We start from the raw sequence: 19,285 nt of genomic DNA, 5'->3' as shown, positions 1-19,285 counted from the left end.
TAATAACGAGTCGCTTGTTGACTGTGAGTACACTATCATATTTAATTTTGAGAATCCCTCCCTATGGTGTAGATAGTGCCAACTGCAGTATATGAGGATGAGGTAAAGCTTTTAATGGATACCATAGTCCTTTAGGATGGTATGTCTACTTGCAGTACACACTTGATGGATCCACCTATATGGGTGTGGGAGTGGGGCCGCTTCCTATGAGAATTAGGCAGTTCTCTAAAGCACTCATGAATATCCAGGTAAGGTGCATGGCCTATTTGCACCAACCCGTTTAGAACAAGCCCAGAACTTGAGAGGTCAATGTGGTCTATGAGTCACTGATTTACGTGAAGAACTTTTGGTTCATAGAAATTTCATATGTCACCAAAGTTCTTTAAGCCATACTTACTAGTCCTAAAAATAGTTCATAGTTTCAAAGACACCATTTTGATGCATTGAACTCTCCCGCTCTTTATCTTATTATCTTATTGAATTTTAAAATATGTGGGGGATTGTTGGAATATTTTAAAATTTCAAGTCTGCCCTTCTTTATCTTTTGTCCTTTATTTAGTGCACTTTCTTTAGTCCCGCATTGAAAAGAGATAAAACTCAAAAAGTTTTTATGTAGTATTCAACCTTTTAAACTTGGTGAAGCAAAGAAAGTAAGTAGCCTACGCGCGCATGAACCCAATGGAGGTCCAAGGCAAAATTGGCAAATCCGATCCGAAAACATTTCACCGGGCGCATCACGCTCGATCATTGCGCGCAAGGGGGGGTCCCCCCTACGTGGGTGCGGGAGATGGGTTTGTGTCTGGCTTCTTTTTGCCGTTTAGTTTTTTGAATTTAAATTTTATAACTGTTTTGTTTTGTCTCTTGTTTTGTCCGAGGATTAAGATAAGAAAATCTTATCTTCATTCCCTCTCTGTTTTTCTGTATTTCCAAGAGTCTCTCTCTATTTTCTGTGTTTCCGAGAGGATATACTCTTCTTTGTTCCATCTTTCTGAGCAGTTCTGGGTTGTTCGATAGAGTCACTGCATCTACAAGTGTACGCTTGGAGTGATCTAGTTGTTGTATCCTGGAGGATAGGCCGCCATTACCTGCTACACCGAGATTCATTCTCCGAGAGGCGTGATCTATTTTTAAGGACAGTGAAATCACGCCTCAATTGATAAGTTCTTCCTTCTTTCCATCTATTATTTTTGCAACAACAGTCACTTCCCTCATTCTTCTCTATCTCCTTTGATAAGAACTATGTCCGACCACATCCATTTGCTAGTCTCTTTAAGACACCACCGAAGATTAAATTCGAGGACCGGATGCCCAACGCCTGGACACGAGGTCTGGAAGCGCCATTGGTCGGCTAGTAGCTTTGGTGGTACCGAGTGTGACGTACTCACACGGAGGGTTCGTGCCGGAGCCCAAAGGGGTAGCCAAGCCAGGCCCACAGGTGGGGAAGGTATGAGTAAAACCAGCCGGGGTGCCCAACACGGTCATTTCTACCCGCATCGAACATTCTCCTGGCGGGGTGGGAGCCCAGTGGGGGGCTGCTATGTGGGGGTGGGCTTGTCCCTTTATTCTCCCTTCTTCTTTCTTTAAGCAAAAAAAAAAAAAGATAGAGCAATCAGGAAGACCTTCATATTTGAAAACCTTTAGTATTGTATCCCGGGGTTCGATGAATTGATTCAACAATGATGGAAGGAAGCACCAGCTTCATCTGATGGAGCTACCAGCATGGTTCTGAAGCACTGCTATCTCGGATCTAAACTGAGAGTGTGGAGCAGGAAGAACATTGGTAACATTCTAGAGTTAAAAAGAGAGGTCTGCTCCACAAAACATTAGAAGAACAGAAAGGTCTCTCCACTGAGGAGTGGGAGGAGAGAAATGGTCTCAAAGATCAACTGGAATCCCTGCTACTAAAGGAGTGATTAAGATTATCTCTAAAGCTTTGTCTATTCGTCTAAGCAGATTATCGGGTCTTTGGTGTCGAATCGAACTGCTTGTCTTTTCTTCTTTTTTTTTTTTTGATTAAGAGAGAGGCAAAGCAACCCGGTCTTTATTAGAAAAGGGAGTTTACAGAAACTAGTTATAAAGGATTTGCAATAAAGAAAAACACAAAAGAGCAATAAAAAAACTTTTACAAAGATAGTGGTATGTAAGTAGACTTGTTAAACTATCCAATAAGCTGAACAATCTCATAAGTGATTTGAAGCATCTCTGTATCTTTAATGCGCAACTATATAAGCTAAACAATCTCATAGTGCTAAACATACGTCCGTACGGGTCCATGTCTATTTCCTCCATCATGAGTCCTCACACTTTATCTCTAGCTTAGCATGCTCAAGTCATCAATGGACCTTTTGAAGTCACTGGTCAATTCCAGTGCTTACTGTTTGCTAATGACATGTTGATTTTCTGCAATGCTAATAATAGTCATCTTAGCATGCTCAAGTTTATTTTATATGCATATGAGTTGCTTGCATGCTTCAAAATAAACTTTCACAAGTCGCAGTTCATAGGTCTAAACATAAGTGAAGAACATACACATGGTTTTCCAGAGGGTGCAAGGTTGCTAGTCTGCCAATCCATTGCCTTGGTATACCCCTTCATCAATTGGTCATCAAGCAAGGTGAGTGGAATTTTTTGTTGGAAAAACTAGTACAAAAGTTAGGTGGATGAAAAAAGAAGACATTAATGATGGTTGGATGGCTCACGTTGGTGAAAGCAACGTTGGGAGCTGTTCCGATTTAGTGGATGTCTGCCCTTCAACTTTCAGCAGTGGTTATTCAAAAGATTAATAGAAACTGCAGAGATTTTCTTTATCAAGCTCCATGGCGCAAAATCTAATTATTTTGCTTACTGGGCCCAAGTCTGCCGCCCCAAGAAGCTAGGGGTATGGAGTCTCTAATCTTAGCTCTTTAAATCAAGCACTACTTAAATGGTCGGGAAAGTACTACTCGGAGCAGTAGAAACCAAGGCAGATGTTAGTTTTGTGCAAACTCGTGTAGGCGTATGTTTAGGTCCACAACGGTTGTTCGTTGGATAAATTTTGGGTATTTATATAGGATCAAAGAATCTAAATAATACTTTTCGCCTAGTTTTTTTGGATGAAGTATTGAATTATAACAAGTTTTGCATGGCATACTATTCTTAAAAACCATGATTTGAGAAAGGACTTCTTGAGGTTTATGGATTATTTTAACTAGGCTCTTACCTCTTAGATGGAAATAGACAGTAGACTTTGGAGTTCATGTCGCAAAACAGCTGGGTAGAGAACTTTAGGTATTCGATGACTCATGCAGCTGGTGCGGAGTTACATGCAATATCTTCAAAGATTAGTACAGTAAATCTATCTAATTATGCTGTGAGAACCCGTGCAGACGTATCACTACAACAGTAAAGGGTTTTGGCGACTCTATATTGCCGACGCTACAAATAAGCGTCGGCAAATTTTTTTCTTGCAACGGTAACCGCCGACGCTTGTTTAAAGTGTTGGTAAAAAAGGTTCCGCCGACGCTTGTACGCGTCGGCGTAGGAAAAAAATACGACGACGCTTATAAGCGTCGTCGGACTTCACTCCTCCCCTCCACAAAACCCCATCGACCCCCTCCCTCCATAGCCCACAGCCCTAAATCCCTAACTCACGGCGACCGACCCTCTCCGTCCTCAGCCCTTTTCACCGATCTCAGCCAATCTCCTCCGACGAACGATCCCAAATCGTGTTCCTCCGCCGCATCTCCTTCCCCTTCTCCCCCTCTCCGTTGGCCAGGTTTGGGATCTTCTTCCCCTCTCCTTCCCCTATCATATTTCCATTCACCCCCCGGCAAACCTTCTACTTTCTTTCTCCGCTTACCTCCTCATTGTGCGTCTTCTCGCTTCTCTCCGCGAGTTCTTCGCCCACTGCCGCTAGATCTCCGACAAGACCGAGGCGACCGACGGCGACGACCCACCGCAACCACGGATCCACCCCGCCGCCGACTCTCCGCTGCGTGCGCCATCCCCTACGTCCCGAAATCTAGCGGCACGGGTGCTTTCCCTTCCCGCTAACAAGCCGCTGCCGCTGCCGCCGCCATGGGCGACGCCGTGGGACGGGCGGTGGGGATCTCGAGGTAGCGTCCGGATCGATAGGGTTTCTCCGCGATGGCGCCGGGGGCGGCGTCGGGGAGGAGCTGGGTGGAGTCCTACACCGGGATGTCCGCCGACAACATCAAGGGCCTCATCCTCGCGCTGTCCTCGAGCTTATTCATCGGCGCCAGCTTCATCGTCAAGAAGAAGGGTTTGAAGAAGGCCGGCGCGTCCGGGGTCAGGGCAGGTACGGAGTAGATACTTTTGTTGGCTTTCTTTCTTGTGATTCTCTCTCTTTTCTCCATTCGTTTGGTGGTTATTTTGGCCGATTTGCTCATCTGAACTGTGGATTCTTGCTGAGATAGTTTCCTTAGATCTCTATGTGATAATGGTTCTATCTTTTGCCTTATTTGGTGGTCTTTTTGCGGGATTTGGTGATCTGAACTGTAATGCTGCATTCTTTCTTGGAATTTAGTGGGATAAGAGTGTGTTGTGGAGGAACACACTCTTATCAAATGCTCCATAATTAGAGCTCAGTCTATTTCCCAAAATTTTGGATATTGCTGCTCATTATATTTATAACTTGTATATTCAACTCAACATAAACAGACATAAATTAACTCTTTCTAGATCTCACCGTTATCCTATTAATCATCTTAATCAATGTTATTTCAAAAGGCATTCATTATGGATTATTTTTGGCACACAAGGAAAGAACTATAAATATCCCTTGTATAAGAAATCAAAAAAGGAAAAGAAAGCACTTGTCATTTGATTGCATTGAAATTTTTGCATGTATGCCCTATATAACAAAAGCTCGATGCATTCATGTACCGACAATACTACACATTTTAACTCAGTTCTTAGATTTAGCATGTTTGTCATTAATTTCTTGCTTGTTATTTGATTCAATGTGAAAAATATCTGAGAGATCCAACAGTTAGATCATTTGTCATAATAAATTAGTTCATTGAACACTGTCAGCGTGGTGCCATCAGCGGACAACCTTCTAGTATTCACATCCGGTTTGTACATGCCCAACTACAGAAAATTTCTTTCAACTGAATGACCAAATTAGTTAAATTTCTCAGGTTTGTGCAACCCCATGGAGAGGATGAAAGAGCTTCACAGTATCAGCTTGTGCTCAAAGAGTCCAACATTGCCACCAGAAGAAGAAAAGTAGTTTGAGATCTATAAAATTAATCATCAATTGAAGAGAGACTCTTTCCTGTACAGAAGCCAAGTGCTCATTTCTTAAAGAAGCTGTGTTTCGGTTCATATCCTCATTATATTCTTTTATCCATTTTTATTGTTCATGACATGCTAATCAATTTTCAGAATCATCTCCATATTATTATTATCCAACTTCCTGTCATTTCAGTAGTGTAAATTCCTGAGAACATGTACTATTTGGTGTCATCTTATCCACTGCCTATCCCTTTTTCAGTCTGTCTCCTTGTTCCATGTCAGTTATGTTGGAGACACCATCCATGGCTATTGTATTGTGCCCAATTGTAGTCAAAAGATATGTGGTTGCTTCATAATTAGAGCTGAAATTGTTATGCTGCAACCACTAGTATATATTTTAGCGATTGGATGAATTATATTATGCAGTTACCATGTGATTCTGGAGTCATATATATTTTATGTGATTGGATGAATTAAATTTTTTTTTAAAAAAAATAATATTCTAACGACGCTTTAAAGCGTCGTTAAAATCACGAAATTTTTTTTAAAAAAAATAATATTCTAACGACGCTTTAAAGCGTCGTTAAAATCACGAAATTTTATTTTAAAAAAATAATATTATAACGACGCTTTAAAGCGTCGTTAAAATCACATTTAACGACGCTTTAAAGCGTCGCTAAAAAGCGTCGCTAAAAAGCGTCGCTAATTTCCGACGCTTTTGAAAGCGTCGGAAAATATTTTTCCCACTGTAGCATAGGCGACGCTTTACCGACGCTTAGGAAAGCGTCGGGATGGTTTTTACCGACGCTTAAAAGCGTCGCTAAAGGCCAAAAAAAGCGTCGCTAATGCCCAATTTTCTTGTAGTATATGTTTAGTCCCATATCGATTATTTGCTGGGTAGATATTGGGTACTTATATAGAATGAAGGAACTCAAATAATACCATTAGACTAGCCATTTTGGATGAGGTCTTGGGTTGTTACAAATAGTATCAGAGTGACTCTAGCCTATAACTTATGTGAACTAGAGGACACTACAGCACGGATCCATTGGAGCTGACCATGGATCAATCATGGTGCTTGTGATTAGATTTAAATGGATTTGAACCTGACGATAATACCTTCTGGCAAGTCTTTTTGGGCGAGGTTCTGGGTTGTTACAGCTGTAGACAGTAGATTCTGGAAATAAAGCCCCATTTCTACAGAATAATTTGAAAGCTTTCGATCCTCGAGAAGATCAAAATTTTTAGCCGGCTTTGCTATCATAATAAAATCCCTACTGCTGACCAACCTCTACCCATGATGCAGTAATCACGGCAAAATGATTGACCATCTAATGCTTGGGTGCATTCATGCTCAAAGCTTTTGGGGCCGCCTTCTTCAGAATCTCAACATTTGCCGCAACCAAATTACAGTATCAAGATTTATGGAATGAATGGAGTTGGAAAATTTTGGGCAAGAAGCTGACTCCTGCAATTGAGACTATAATTGCAATCAGTTGCTGGAACCCATAGAAGAAAAGAAACAACAGGTTTTTCAAGTTCGAAGCTAACTCAGCGAGGGAAACAGCATAGCAAGCTATCTTTCTTTTCCGAAGCTAGACCTCTGGTTCTAGTGGAGATGGGTTTAAACAGAAGGGATATCTCGACGCTGACTTCCCATAGGAAGTAGAAACTCTCTTTGGGATGAGAGGCCGAGATTTTGATGGGATGGGGCCGTGCAACGCCTACACATCTGGAAAAGAAAAACATTACATGAGGCACCAAGAAGGTCGGCCCCCAAGGACCCACTTTGGGATTGTTCATATTTGATTGTCAACTGAAAGGCTGTAACCATGCCATCCACATTTGAGGCATGATAGGTGGAGATGCCTCCTTTTGGGTCAAGCATATTTATAGAAAAATTAACGAAGTTGTGGATTGGATGACCTCGTTTGTGGCAAATCACTCTTGAGGAGTTCTCTAGATTGGTGAGAAGAAGCTGCCTAGAGCGCTCTAAGATTTGTTAAAAAAGTTGTAACCATCGGCAAGGGATGATAGATGGGTGATTTTGACACCTTAGCGCGGCGAGCGAGGTGAGAAACACGAGGTCTTAACTTGCTTCGCGGAGCGCCAGTATCCATTAAGGGAATCTATATTTTGATAGGTGGAGATGTCTCCTTTTGGGTCAAGTATATTTATAGAAAAAACAATTAAGATGCGGATTAAATGACCTCATTTGTGGCAAATCACTCTCAAGGATTTTCCTAGATTGGTGAGAAGGAGCTGCCTAGAGCGCTTCGAGATTTGTTAAAAAAGGTTGTAACCATCGGCGAGGGATGATAGGTGGGTGACTTTGACATCTTAAGGCGGCGAGCGTGGTGAGAAACACGAGGTCTTAACTTGCTTCGCGGAGCGCCAGTATCCATTCATTAAGGGAATCTATATTTTGACCCTACTTACCTTCTAATGAAGTTGGCGAAGTAATTCACTTCCTCCATATTATCTTCAAAAAAAAAAAAGTCTATTTGAATTTAAGGTTACGAAAGCTGCCTGTTCTTTTCCATGCCACAATCTTCCCGGTAACTGGTGGCACTTTGGAAGAAGTCATCCAAGTGGGGACAGAGAAGACTCAAGACTATTGAATTTTCTCTAAGCCATGAAAAGCTTCACTCAGAAGTGCTAGTTGACTCCTTTAACTTCTTAGAACAGTTTACAAGACTCGTTCAACATAATGAGGCAACACCTTTTGGAAAGGACCGTCTCCACTTATCTTTTTCAGCAACCTCATGGGCCAAAGTTAAAAGAAGAGATCAGAAGGACTTTGTATTAACTAACCAGTGGAGTATTCATTACTAATCAAGCTATGTGGGTCTACCTTCTGTTGATGTCTTCATCAGTGAGAATGGTATTTCCCATTTATATATTATATGTGCTCAATGGGCTAGATGTGCCACTAGTAAATTGAATATTAACTATCCATGGCACTTTGGACATCTGATACATCCAATTTTCTTGAGACATTGGGGCACTTAACTGGATCAGAACCTGCCAACTTGCTCGAAGCCGTTTCGATAAATTTGAAACCGACTCAGTCTTTGATGCCTCGATAAAATTAGCGTGAATTTATATTTGATGTTGTTAAATATGGGTCAAGTTTGGGTCGGGCATCTGGAGCTGCCATTTTGCAATGACAAGTCCATGTGAAGACAAACTGAGAAAGAGATCTAGGCAAAATTTGATCACCTTTCACTTGGTTCAGGTTTTTCCAACTGCCCAGCTCAAGTTGCTCAACCAAGTTAATCACCCACTTACAGGAAGAATATATAAGATATGCCAACTTGCTATTTGATACCTCCTGATTGAGTTCTCTTTTTAATATAAATTATTTTAGTTTTATACTTTAAAAAAATTCCTGAACTTAAGCTAGGTTTTCATTTCTTGATAAAATCTAGAACAGATTGGATCGAGTTTTTTTCTTTATTTTTTTAATCTGACCAAATTTTACCCAACCAAAGCCAACCTTCCTACCCAAATTGCCCACCCTTAGTCCAATGTATTTTCTTTTCTTTTTTTTTTTCTTTTGTCATGATAATTCCTATATTAATTCCACAAAAGTTGGAACCTACGAGACATGTTTGGATTAGTGGATCTTGATAGGACAAAGGCATGAAAGTTAAATCCTTACAACTAACTTCTGCTAGTATAACTGATTTGCATATCATTCATGAGGGATTGGCCCATGAGCAACATGTGGCTCGAATTTATTTTTTTTAAATTTTTTGTGAGAAATAATATGTGGCTTGATTTTTTTTGTCTCAAACAACAACTAACCTACCATGCTTGACTTAATTGTCATGGGACCCCTAACCCATAGCAACATGACTTTGTGACAATTGACTTGCAACTAAAAGTAGTTCTTAACAAACCCACTTCCCCCACCACACCACATAAATGTAACTCCAACATAAAGCAATTGATCATAGCCGATCTACCAGCCACCAGGAATAAATTATGTTAGTTGCCGACTAATTGCTACCCAATCCAACCTAAGATCCCTGCTACTTCCAATTGGAGAAATCGGGTGCCATCTAAGGGCTAAAAAAGGAAGCTTCTATGGGTCCTACATGGAGTCACCTAGATGACTGAACTGTGCCGTAGATCTCTTTCGCCCTACCCCCTCCACCACATTTGTGGAAGAAATGCAGCATCATATAAAGACTAAACTAGAAGTCACACATCCAGTACGGTGTGCGGATAGCATTACAGAGTGTTGTATCATGCTCGATTGCCATTAACAAAAGATGGGCGGTTATCATACAAGATGGCTTTTGATGCCATATATGATATATGGTTGCTATAGCTATCCATCTTCTCATATGGATCATCGAGCATGTTACAGTATTCTGTGGTGCAATCCATGCACCGTAGAGCATCGTAGCAAATGTGATTGGACATGTTTTGATTTTCTACTATTAGAGATTAATAATTTTCTTCAAAAACATATCATTTTTCATCATATCTAGCGAGTTGGAAAAAATACTTGGAAGACCAACTTCCGAGCACGAAACAGCTACCATATCATCACTCTCGGCTTATATCAGATAATTGATCAAACCTCTTTAATTTTAGTGCACCAAAAGTGGCCTCAGATACTTGCCAGATGCCACCTCCAACCTCTATAGCTTCTGAAGTTTCAACTCCAATCTGTCCCTGCCGCCAATTTGGTGCGCCTGTTTCGCTGCAATGAAAACAGTCCCAAAAATTATTTTCTAAAAAATAAAAAATAAAAAAATATAAATCTAATTTATAACATGGAATATTTAACTTGTCTGAAAGCACTGCTCTGGAAACTCATTTCATGGAATTACTTTTTTTTATTCTCTGGATTTTCTTGCAAGAAAACATGCCCTAAAATCCAATAAAGCAGAGTGGGAACAATCAAAATGGAGGCCTCTTGAAGGGGCAAACAACAGCATCTCTATTTTTCTTTTTACAAAATCTAGAAAATATTTTTTTATAAAATGCTTTTGCTTTATTTTCCGTTCTTACAGAATAGTGAGCATGCACGCAAAAGAACTGCTCCCTCTTCTCCTACCTTTTCTCCTCTTATCCCCTCACCAAAACCCACGACATCTTAATTAAATTTACTCAGGAGAGGACCAAGTCAGTATCCATACTGACAAAAATAATTAATCTTAATTCTCAGACAAAATTTATCTCGAACCAACAATGAAATATTTGCAAAATTCAACAACGAATTAAGTAGCAATTCTCTGTACACCAACAAATATAATTTCAACATTAACAAGATTACAAGGCCAAGTATAATAAACTAAACAAAGGCGGTCTTAGGCTCTCTTCAGATACCGTCGCGTTTCTCTAAGCCGGAATTAAGAACCGCGGCTTCTTCAGCGCCAGAGGGCTCTGCACCTCCTCCTCCGTCGCCGCCGCCGCCAAACACCGACTTGCAGTAGCTTGGCGCCCAAACTCCGGCAGCGGCACCAGGTTCAGATCGAACCCCCTCGGCCCCGATGTCGCCGCCTCCGACGTCGTCACCCCGATTCCTCCGGCAGCTCCGGCGGCGGCGGCGCCGCCGTCGTAGTGGCATCTCTTGTGGCCCCCCAGAGCCTGCCCCGTCGGGAACGTCTTGTGGCACACCGAGCACTCGTGCACCCTCCCCACGCCTCCTGACGACGAGACTGAGCCGCTGGAGACCACCTCCTCTCCTCCTCCGCTGCTGCCGCCGGCAGAGGAGGGGGTAGCGGGCTTCCGGTGGCTGGCCTTGTGGCCTCCGAGAGCCTGGTAGGACCTGAAGGCCTTGCCGCAGACCGAGCACTTGAAATCCTGCCTCGCCTCCGCCGCCGACGGCGGCGGCGGAGGAGAAGGGGACGGGAGGCGGTGACCGGGCCCACCTTCACCGCGGGCCAGCATCATGAGGCAGAGGGCCAGGTACTCCTCTTCGGTCGGGCGGTGATCGAACAAGCGGTGACGCTTCGACCGCTTCCGCTTCGCGCACGTTTCGAGCTGAGGCGGCGGTGCCACCTCCTCCGACGTCGCCTCACTCACACTTGACTTCGACACCAAAGCCGGCGCCGGCGCCGGCGTTACGGCCAGTGCTTCCAGAGCCATCGAGCTACAGATAACAGCGAGAATAAGAGCAAAAGAAGAGAAGGGATTGGAATCAGAGAGAGCTAAAGAGTGGAGAGCAAGGAGATGGTGTCGGGGTGGTCCAAATATATGGGTGGGGAGTGGCATCAAACTAGGGGGCTGGAGCAGGTTAAGCGGCGCAGGAACGCGTTAAGTGGTAGGACTACTGGTGGCCTCGTGGGTCAACACGAAATGTGGTGAGAGTGGACTCGTTCTTTGGTCAAAACAACACGAAACCGGCTCTCACGATGGATGGATCTTCTCGTGCCGTTAAATAGTCTTTGTGAATCGTTTTTCTTAAACAATGACGCATCAAAATGGACAACAGGGATCCGGAGTTAATTTAAAGAGAGGAGGCATCTCACTGGATGGAAGGTGGACGTAATATTGTACAATGGGAACACGTACTACACCTTAGTCTTCGCTGTTTCGTGGGAATCACTTCGAGTGGATGCCACGTATTTATCGTTTTCTTTTTACACGCCAATATTCCTCAAGCCGCCGAGATTTTTTTAAGCATGGGCCATGGGGCTCTACCGTGCAGCGTGTGACCACGTGCTGTAATTGTGCTGTTCGAGTTGTTGGGGGGCTGCTAATTCTCTTCCTCCGTCTTAGTTCAATGCATGTTTGGATCAATATTGTAAGTTCGCCAGAGTTCTGAAATACCTGTGAATGATGGAGGGTTTGTCGTCTATAATTTATAGCTGGAAGATTACTTGCATCTTGCATTTGGACTTCAAATAGTTTCTATAAGGAGCGTTTAAGCCACGTAATGCCATGGATTGCTGCCGACTAGGTTCATTAGTGCTGATGTCTAAATCCTATCCAACTATATTTTGATGATTTAAAGGCGCGAAGGGTGCAGGTCAAACTGTTCGGTCTGCAGTGTTGATGCTGTTCTTCTTTGAATGTTTTGCTTTCTACTGATTTGGCTGGTTGTACTCATGTTAGAGTAATTTAAATTATCGTTTTTACCAAAAAAAAAAAAAAAAGAAAAGAAAGAAAAGAAGAGGGCATATAACATGTCCGTATGGCATAAAGTATGACCACTATAGGGATACAAAAGAGCGGCATTTTAAGCCATTACTAAGACCTAAAGAGCAGCTCCTTTGTTTCTGTTTCAAAGCAAAGAACGTAAAGGTGGGAAACAAGAAACACTCGAGAAGAAAATTTTATAATTATTCTGTAATAAGAATTCTACAAATTTTAACTATGCTATTTCTCGTTGTACAAATCAACTTATGGAGGAGGTGCAGGCAATGGGTTTAGGCTTTGGCTTGAGTTTGACTACGTTTACATTCAAAAAAATGGCATCAGGCTCATGAGTGCGAGATTAGATTTGTTAATGAGCATTAATTAATTGCATCACGGCAGGGGCATCATTTTAGTAGCAAGAAATTTTATGAGGTTAACAAAATAATTTGGTTCGCTCACAGTATGTCTCCCTCTTCAAACGTGTAGCTGGATGGCACAGCCAGCAGACGTGCGTCTCTGGTGAAAGATAACGCTGCAATACTAGTTGGGTATTTTGTATACCGTGAAGAACAGAACAAGAAAGATATCGTCGACTTCAGCAGATTCTCATAGTGATGCAAAGATGAAGCATGTTACCTGCTGTAATCTCTCACTACAGAAAAAGTTGGATATCCTAACATTTACATGCCGACGCTAGGTAGAAGCATCGGTAATTTTAGCTCGAGCACCAAAATTTGCCAACACTTTAAAATAGTGTCAGCAGTGATGATAGAATGAGGAGGTTGGATAGCGTCGTGGGCCAAATGGGATGATTAGACAACGCATAAAAGAGTCATAAAAGTCCAACTGACCTCCGCCCACAACGACGCTTTCTCCAAAGCGTCGTCAGAGTCCAAATAAATCCCAGCCCCTACGACGCTTTCTCTAAAGCGTCGTCGGAGGCCATTTTGCACCCCCCCAACCAAATAAATCCCAACCCCTCTCTCCCGATCACTAACCCCTCCAGCCGCTCCGGTCCCAAATCCCTTCGAAGCGCATTGGCAGCAGCAGCCGCCTCTTCTCCTCCGACGGAACCCTCCTCCCCCTCCCAGCTGTCGTCCCCCCTCCACCCCCGCCTTTGTGGCTTCGACTCCTCGGCCACCGCCGACATCCTCCTCCTCCTCCAGCCAAACGACCCCGATTCCGTCCAGTTGCTCGACCTCCACCCCCACTCCATAGTGCTCCGCCGCTCCCGCTACTTCTCCGCCCTCCTCTCCGACCGATGGCACCACCCCGACCCCAGTGGAGACAGGATCCGACAGCTTTTCCTCAAGATCCCCCCCTCCGACGACCCCCACTCAGGGGCGGCCCAATACATTTGGGGGCCTAAGGCAAATCCAATGAATGAGGCCTCTTTTTTTTAATAATAAATTTTTTTAATAAATATAAAATATTTAAAAAAATGATATAGAAATAGATAGCTATCAAGTATACTATTTCAACAAAGATATATAAATTTAATAAAAATAGGTAAATAACTTTTTTAATTTAATATAATTTTTAAATGAAAGTAAATAAAAGTAATTGCTCGAAAAGAAGGGCCATGAAACTGATTAATTAACTAAAATAATGCTTGATAATAGTGTTTACCATGTCAAGCAAAAGCCGAATAGGAAATGGTTATCTCATGGCACTTCATTGTCAAGGTAATAAAAAAATTGAACATCTCTATAAGAGAAAGTAGGGGCATTATGGAAAATTCACTCCATCCAATAAATAAAAGTCCCATCCCACCATCTCCCCTTCAAGTGAGTACCCAAGCAGCAACTGCAACATCACAGCACAGCAGCCATTCAACTCCCTCTAGCTCCTTTTCTCTCTCTACCACCCAAGAGGGGAGAAGAAACCGAGAGGAGAAAATTAAAAGAATCTCCACCCTCCAAGAAGTCCATCTCCGATCCCCCTATCTTTCTTCCTGATGGCCCAGCTGGATCAGGAGTAATATGAGGGAAGGAAAACCAAGACCAAAACGAAAAAAAGAGAAGGGATGAAAGATAAGAGTGGAAGACGAAGGGGGGAAGACGAGAATGGAAGGAATGAGTGTTTGTATAGCTGCAGCATCTTCCGGTGGGGGCCTTCCCTGGGCCGGGGGCCTTAGGCGACCGCCTCAGTCGCCTAAGGCTCGAGCCGGCACTGCCCCCACTTCCCCCCATTCGACATCTACATCGCCATTCTCCCCCTCCTTCACACCTTCGGCTTCGCCGGCGCGATCCGCTCAGTAGCCGATGCCCTGGAGATGCTTATGGGGGCGCTGGAGCTCCTCTTCAATGACTGTGTCTGGCCCTGTGTCCGATTCCTCGAGGCCGTGCCATGGACCAAGGAGGAGAAGGGGTCCTCAGCGTGATCCCCTTCCTTCACGAAGAAGAATCCCGAGATCTCCTTGCTAGGGTTTCTTTGAGGGCAGCCGTCGGAGACTGGAATAGCACGTCAACTTCTTGCGAGGAGATGTTCTCCCATTAATTTCTTGCGAGGAAAGCTCTTCTCGACTAGATCTCGTGAGCCTTAAACTCTCCTCCCGATCTTATTTCATTTTGCCCCTTTTCGAAGATATCTTATGTTTGAGTGAAAATTTCTACGATGGCGGCGACGATGCATGCCAAGATCAATCGGAGGAAGCACAGTAAGCTAGGCATCATCAAAATCTAGAGAACTTCTCTTCCTCTTTATCGGCTACTCCTCATCAAAATCTACGATGGCCCCCTCCCCCGTCTCTTCCTCTTCTTCTTCCTCGCCTTCGGACGATCAGGGACCGCCCTAGAAAGCCATCCACGAGGCCTCTAGGGTTAGAGTTTTTAAATTATATTTTTTTGAAAAAAAATAATTATGACTGTGTCGGACTCTAAACTAGGCCGACACTTAAAAGCGTCAGCATAGCTTCAATTTTTGCCCGACACTTTCAAAAAGCGTTGGCAAAAAAACTTTCTACCTCCACCTATGCAACGCATTTGCGATGCTCTTGAAAGCGTCGGCGCCAAAATTACCGACGCTTCTGAGTGTTAATGCAGACTCTAAAAGGCATCGGAATAGACTATTTTTTTTGTAGTGTTTTCTTATTGTTACCATCCCATACATCCACATATCCATCGCAGCCTCCAGTGGGAAATGTTCACAAAAACCAAATATATATGAAGGTCAAAACTCTAAAGAAAGGAACTAAGGTTTTGCATACCCACAAAGAAGGGAATGCATGAGAGAGAGAGAGAGAGAGAGAGATTTTACATGAGATGGAATGCATGACTCGTTTGGTTTGTGGAAAGAGTTTTTCTCACCTGAATATTTTTCCTGAGAAGTTGATACTTCAGCTATATGATGCTTGAAAAATAGTTTTTACATATTTGGTTGATTACGGAAAAGTGACATATTCCAAAGTTTCTTATATTTGGTTGAGCATCTACTCTACTGAGAAAGTTATGTAAAATATCCATTATACCCTTATTAAAGAGAAATACCTTACTCCATTCAATCTAAAAGCTTAAAGACACTTTTAAAAAAAAATTACCCTAATTTCCAGCCAATGGGAATTTGATTTTCCTATATTCTACATGGATTTTTTTTTTATGAAATATGAAAATCTTATTCTCATTAAAAAAGCTACTTTGCCATCTTTCTCCTTATCATACTTTCTCCTCTTCTCTTCCTGTGAACCAAATGAGTCCACCATCGCATTGGGTGGATAAACACTAAACAGTGTCCTTCCCAGCTTTTGATATTTGGTGGCACTTGAATGCATATCTACATGACACATTATGCAGTTAAAGGTAATGAAAACTGTGAGGATCCGTGCAGGCGTGTATTTAGTCATACATCGGTTATTCGTTGGGTAGATCTTGGGTACTTATACAGGATCAAGGAACCCAAACAATACCTTCTGGCTAGCCATTTTGGGTGATGTCTAGACTTAGGCACTAGGCCGGGCCGCCCACGGCCCGGCACAAAGCGGGCCGTGCCTGGCACGGCCCGCTAGCTACAGTACCGGGCCGTGCCTGGCACGGCCCATTCAAGGGGGCCGTGCTGGGTCACGGGTTTCTGGCCCGCGGGCCGAGCCCGGCTGGCCCGCTTCGGGCCTGGGCCGGCACGGCCCGCTCTTGGCCCGCGGGCCAAGCACGGCACGGCCCGCGGGACTGGGCCGGGCCAGGCACGGCCCGTCTCCATTAAAATAAATGCTTCATAAATTTTTTTTAATAAATTAATAAATATTGAAAACTAAGGATTTATTAATATAAAGCCACCTTAATGGTGGGGGGTTTGGCATAGACCCCTACCAGTTTATTAATTTAAATCAAAATGGTACATGAAGGGAGGTTTGGACCTTGGTCTGACCTCCAGAATACAATAAGAAAGGAGAAAGAATAGAGATGACTCACTTTAACAATTAAAAAAATAAAAATGTACAATTATAAAAAATTAAGAAATCTTACTAATCATCAGTGATTCAGTGAATCAGTATTCACTCTTCAGTAGTGTTTGTATCATCATCATCAGAGGATGTTGTATTATGTCCACCTTTATCTTGAAGTCTTGCCTCAGCATCCAACCAATCTTTGAAGCAGAGAAGCATCTCAACCGTTTCGCCCGTCATCCTACTTCTCTTTTCGTCAAGAACACGCCGACCTGCACTAAAAGCGGATTCCGATGCTACCGTGGACATCGGCACAGCTAAAATATCGCGTGCAATTGCAGACATAACAGGATATTGATTTTTAACACTCTTCCACCAAGATAATACATCTAGACTCTCTATTTGATTTTCATCATATGCAGACTGAAGATCATTTCGTAAATAAAATTCTAGTTCACTACTTAAAGATGAAGAAGATGAAGATAAACTTGAAGCATGTGTGTGTTTTCTCTGTGCAATGAATGAAAAAATAGATGACGAACGAGAACTACTAGAAGAAGAAATAGAGCTTTGTACGGAGAATCTAGATCCACGAATTTTTTCATCATATATAGCATAAATATCATAAAGAAGTTGTTTTACCTCATTTTTAGCAGGTTCAGGATCTTGAATCATATTTTCACAGTATGCATCAAGTAAAATTAGCACGCCATTCAATTTAACTCTTGGATCAAATACAGCAGCTAAGTTATGCATAGGACATATCTTGTCCCAATACTCATTCCATTTAGATTCCATTTGGTCAATAATAGGCATTAAAACATCATCATATCTATGTTCTGCAAATTTTTGACTAATTATATATGCTTGTTGTAAAAATGAACATGAAGTTGGATAATAAATACCAGAAAGAACATTGGTAGCATTATAAAAACTAAGCAAAAAATCTTCCAAAATTTTTTCTTTATTCCAATCAGTTTCAGTCAATATAAAGCCTAATCCACGATCATTAATATATGCACTTAATAAGTTTTTATATGGGTATGCATCATGTATCATGCTATATGTTGAGTTCCAACGAGTAATTACATCAAGTTTAAATTTTTTAAAACATTTACTATGATTTATACATAGTTCCTTAAATTCTTGAAGTCTTGATCTTGAAGCATGAATAAAAGAAACTGTATTTCTAATTTTTGAAATCACATCTTGAATCATGCCCATGCCAGCTTGAACAGAAAGATTTAAGATATGACATGCACATCTAATATGCAATAAATTTCCATCTAACATGGGATGCAATGAGTCTTTTAATAATGTAACATCAGAATTATTATTAGATGCATTATCAAAAGTAATAGACATAATTTTATCATTAATATTATATGAACATGCAGTTTGATAAATGACATTTGAAATTTGTTGTCCAGAATGTGGAAAATCAAAAGCACGAAAAGCAAGAATACGTTTATTTAATTGCCAACCATTATCAATATAATGAGCAGTAATGGCAATAAAACAATTACTACCTACAGATACTGACCAAATATCAGAAGTTAATGAAATTTTTACATTTAAAGTAGAAAGTGTTTCAATTAAACTTTGTCTCATTGCTAAAAAGTTAGTCATAGCTACTCTTTTAAATGTACACCTACTAGTTCTTTTGTAAGCAGGTTTTAGGTTTAATTGAACATATTCTTCAAAATTAAAATATTCACATAAACTAAAAGGTAATTCATCCTTAACTATCCATTTTACAAGTGCTTTTCTTTGATTTTCTTGATTATATGCAAAATTACCTACAAGTAATCTCCCTTGTATATTAAGGATACTTTGAGTTTGAGCATGAGAATCATGCATCCTATGACTCTCTTGATGTCTTTTTAAATGCCCTGTTCCCCCACTACTACTACAACTATAAAGTTTGGCACATTTTTTACATTTAGCTTTCCAGACTCCATCAACCATAACTCTATCAAATTCATTCCATACAGCACTAGTCCTCTTACGAGAAGAGGTTTGATCTTCACTCGGTTCACTAGTTCTAGTGGAACTAGGAACATGGGGTTGGGAATTAGTTTCTTCTCCCTCAGAAACAGGAGGAATGCGAAAATGACTTTCCTCAAAAGATGACATATCTAAATTGATGAATTCAAAAAATAAAAACTAACCACAAGGAGGAATTGAGTAGAGGGTCGGAGGGCAGAGGCAGAGCTGAGATTCTGAACTTCCTCTTGTGCTCTCAACAGGAGTGACCTTCTCTTCTCAACAGGAACCTCCTCTTGTGTAGCACTTGAACACTTGCTAAATGCAAACTAAAAATTAAATTGCTAGAAGAGCACTTTAGAAGAGAGAAATAATAGTAGTAGAGAAGGAGAGAATAGTTGGTTTGGTGTGGTGAGAATGAGGGAGGAAAGGGGTATTTATAGAAGCCCAAAAAAAAAAATTTCCAAAATACCCCTCAATTTAGCCGTTTTTGGACTGTTGGGAGGGGCATTTTTGGAAAAATCCCAAAATAGCCGTTGGAAACGGCTATTTTTCTCCCCCCCTCTCCAGACGGGCCGTGCC

The 19,285-nt window shown here is 41.9% G+C and overlaps 1 protein-coding gene across 1 annotated transcript; it reads right to left on the bottom strand.

Annotated features, from left to right (window-relative positions):
* Positions 1-9,590: 9,590 nt before the first annotated feature.
* LOC103697117 (zinc finger protein ZAT10-like) lies at positions 9,591-11,481 on the bottom strand. Its single transcript, XM_008778911.4, has 2 exons — positions 10,585-11,481; positions 9,591-9,955 (listed from the first exon to the last, which is right to left on the bottom strand). Exon 1 carries the CDS (start codon positions 11,470-11,472, stop codon positions 10,597-10,599), a length of 876 nt encoding a protein of 291 aa, XP_008777133.2. The 5' UTR covers positions 11,473-11,481; the 3' UTR covers positions 9,591-9,955; positions 10,585-10,596.
* Between the last annotated feature and the right edge of the window lie 7,804 nt (positions 11,482-19,285).

Source organism: Phoenix dactylifera, unplaced genomic scaffold (genome assembly GCF_009389715.1).
Source record: "Phoenix dactylifera cultivar Barhee BC4 unplaced genomic scaffold, palm_55x_up_171113_PBpolish2nd_filt_p 000626F, whole genome shotgun sequence".
Lineage (NCBI taxonomy): Eukaryota > Viridiplantae > Streptophyta > Magnoliopsida > Arecales > Arecaceae > Phoenix > Phoenix dactylifera.
The sequence above is the reverse complement of the archived record's forward strand: the minus strand, read 5'-3'. Positions and strand labels throughout refer to the sequence as shown.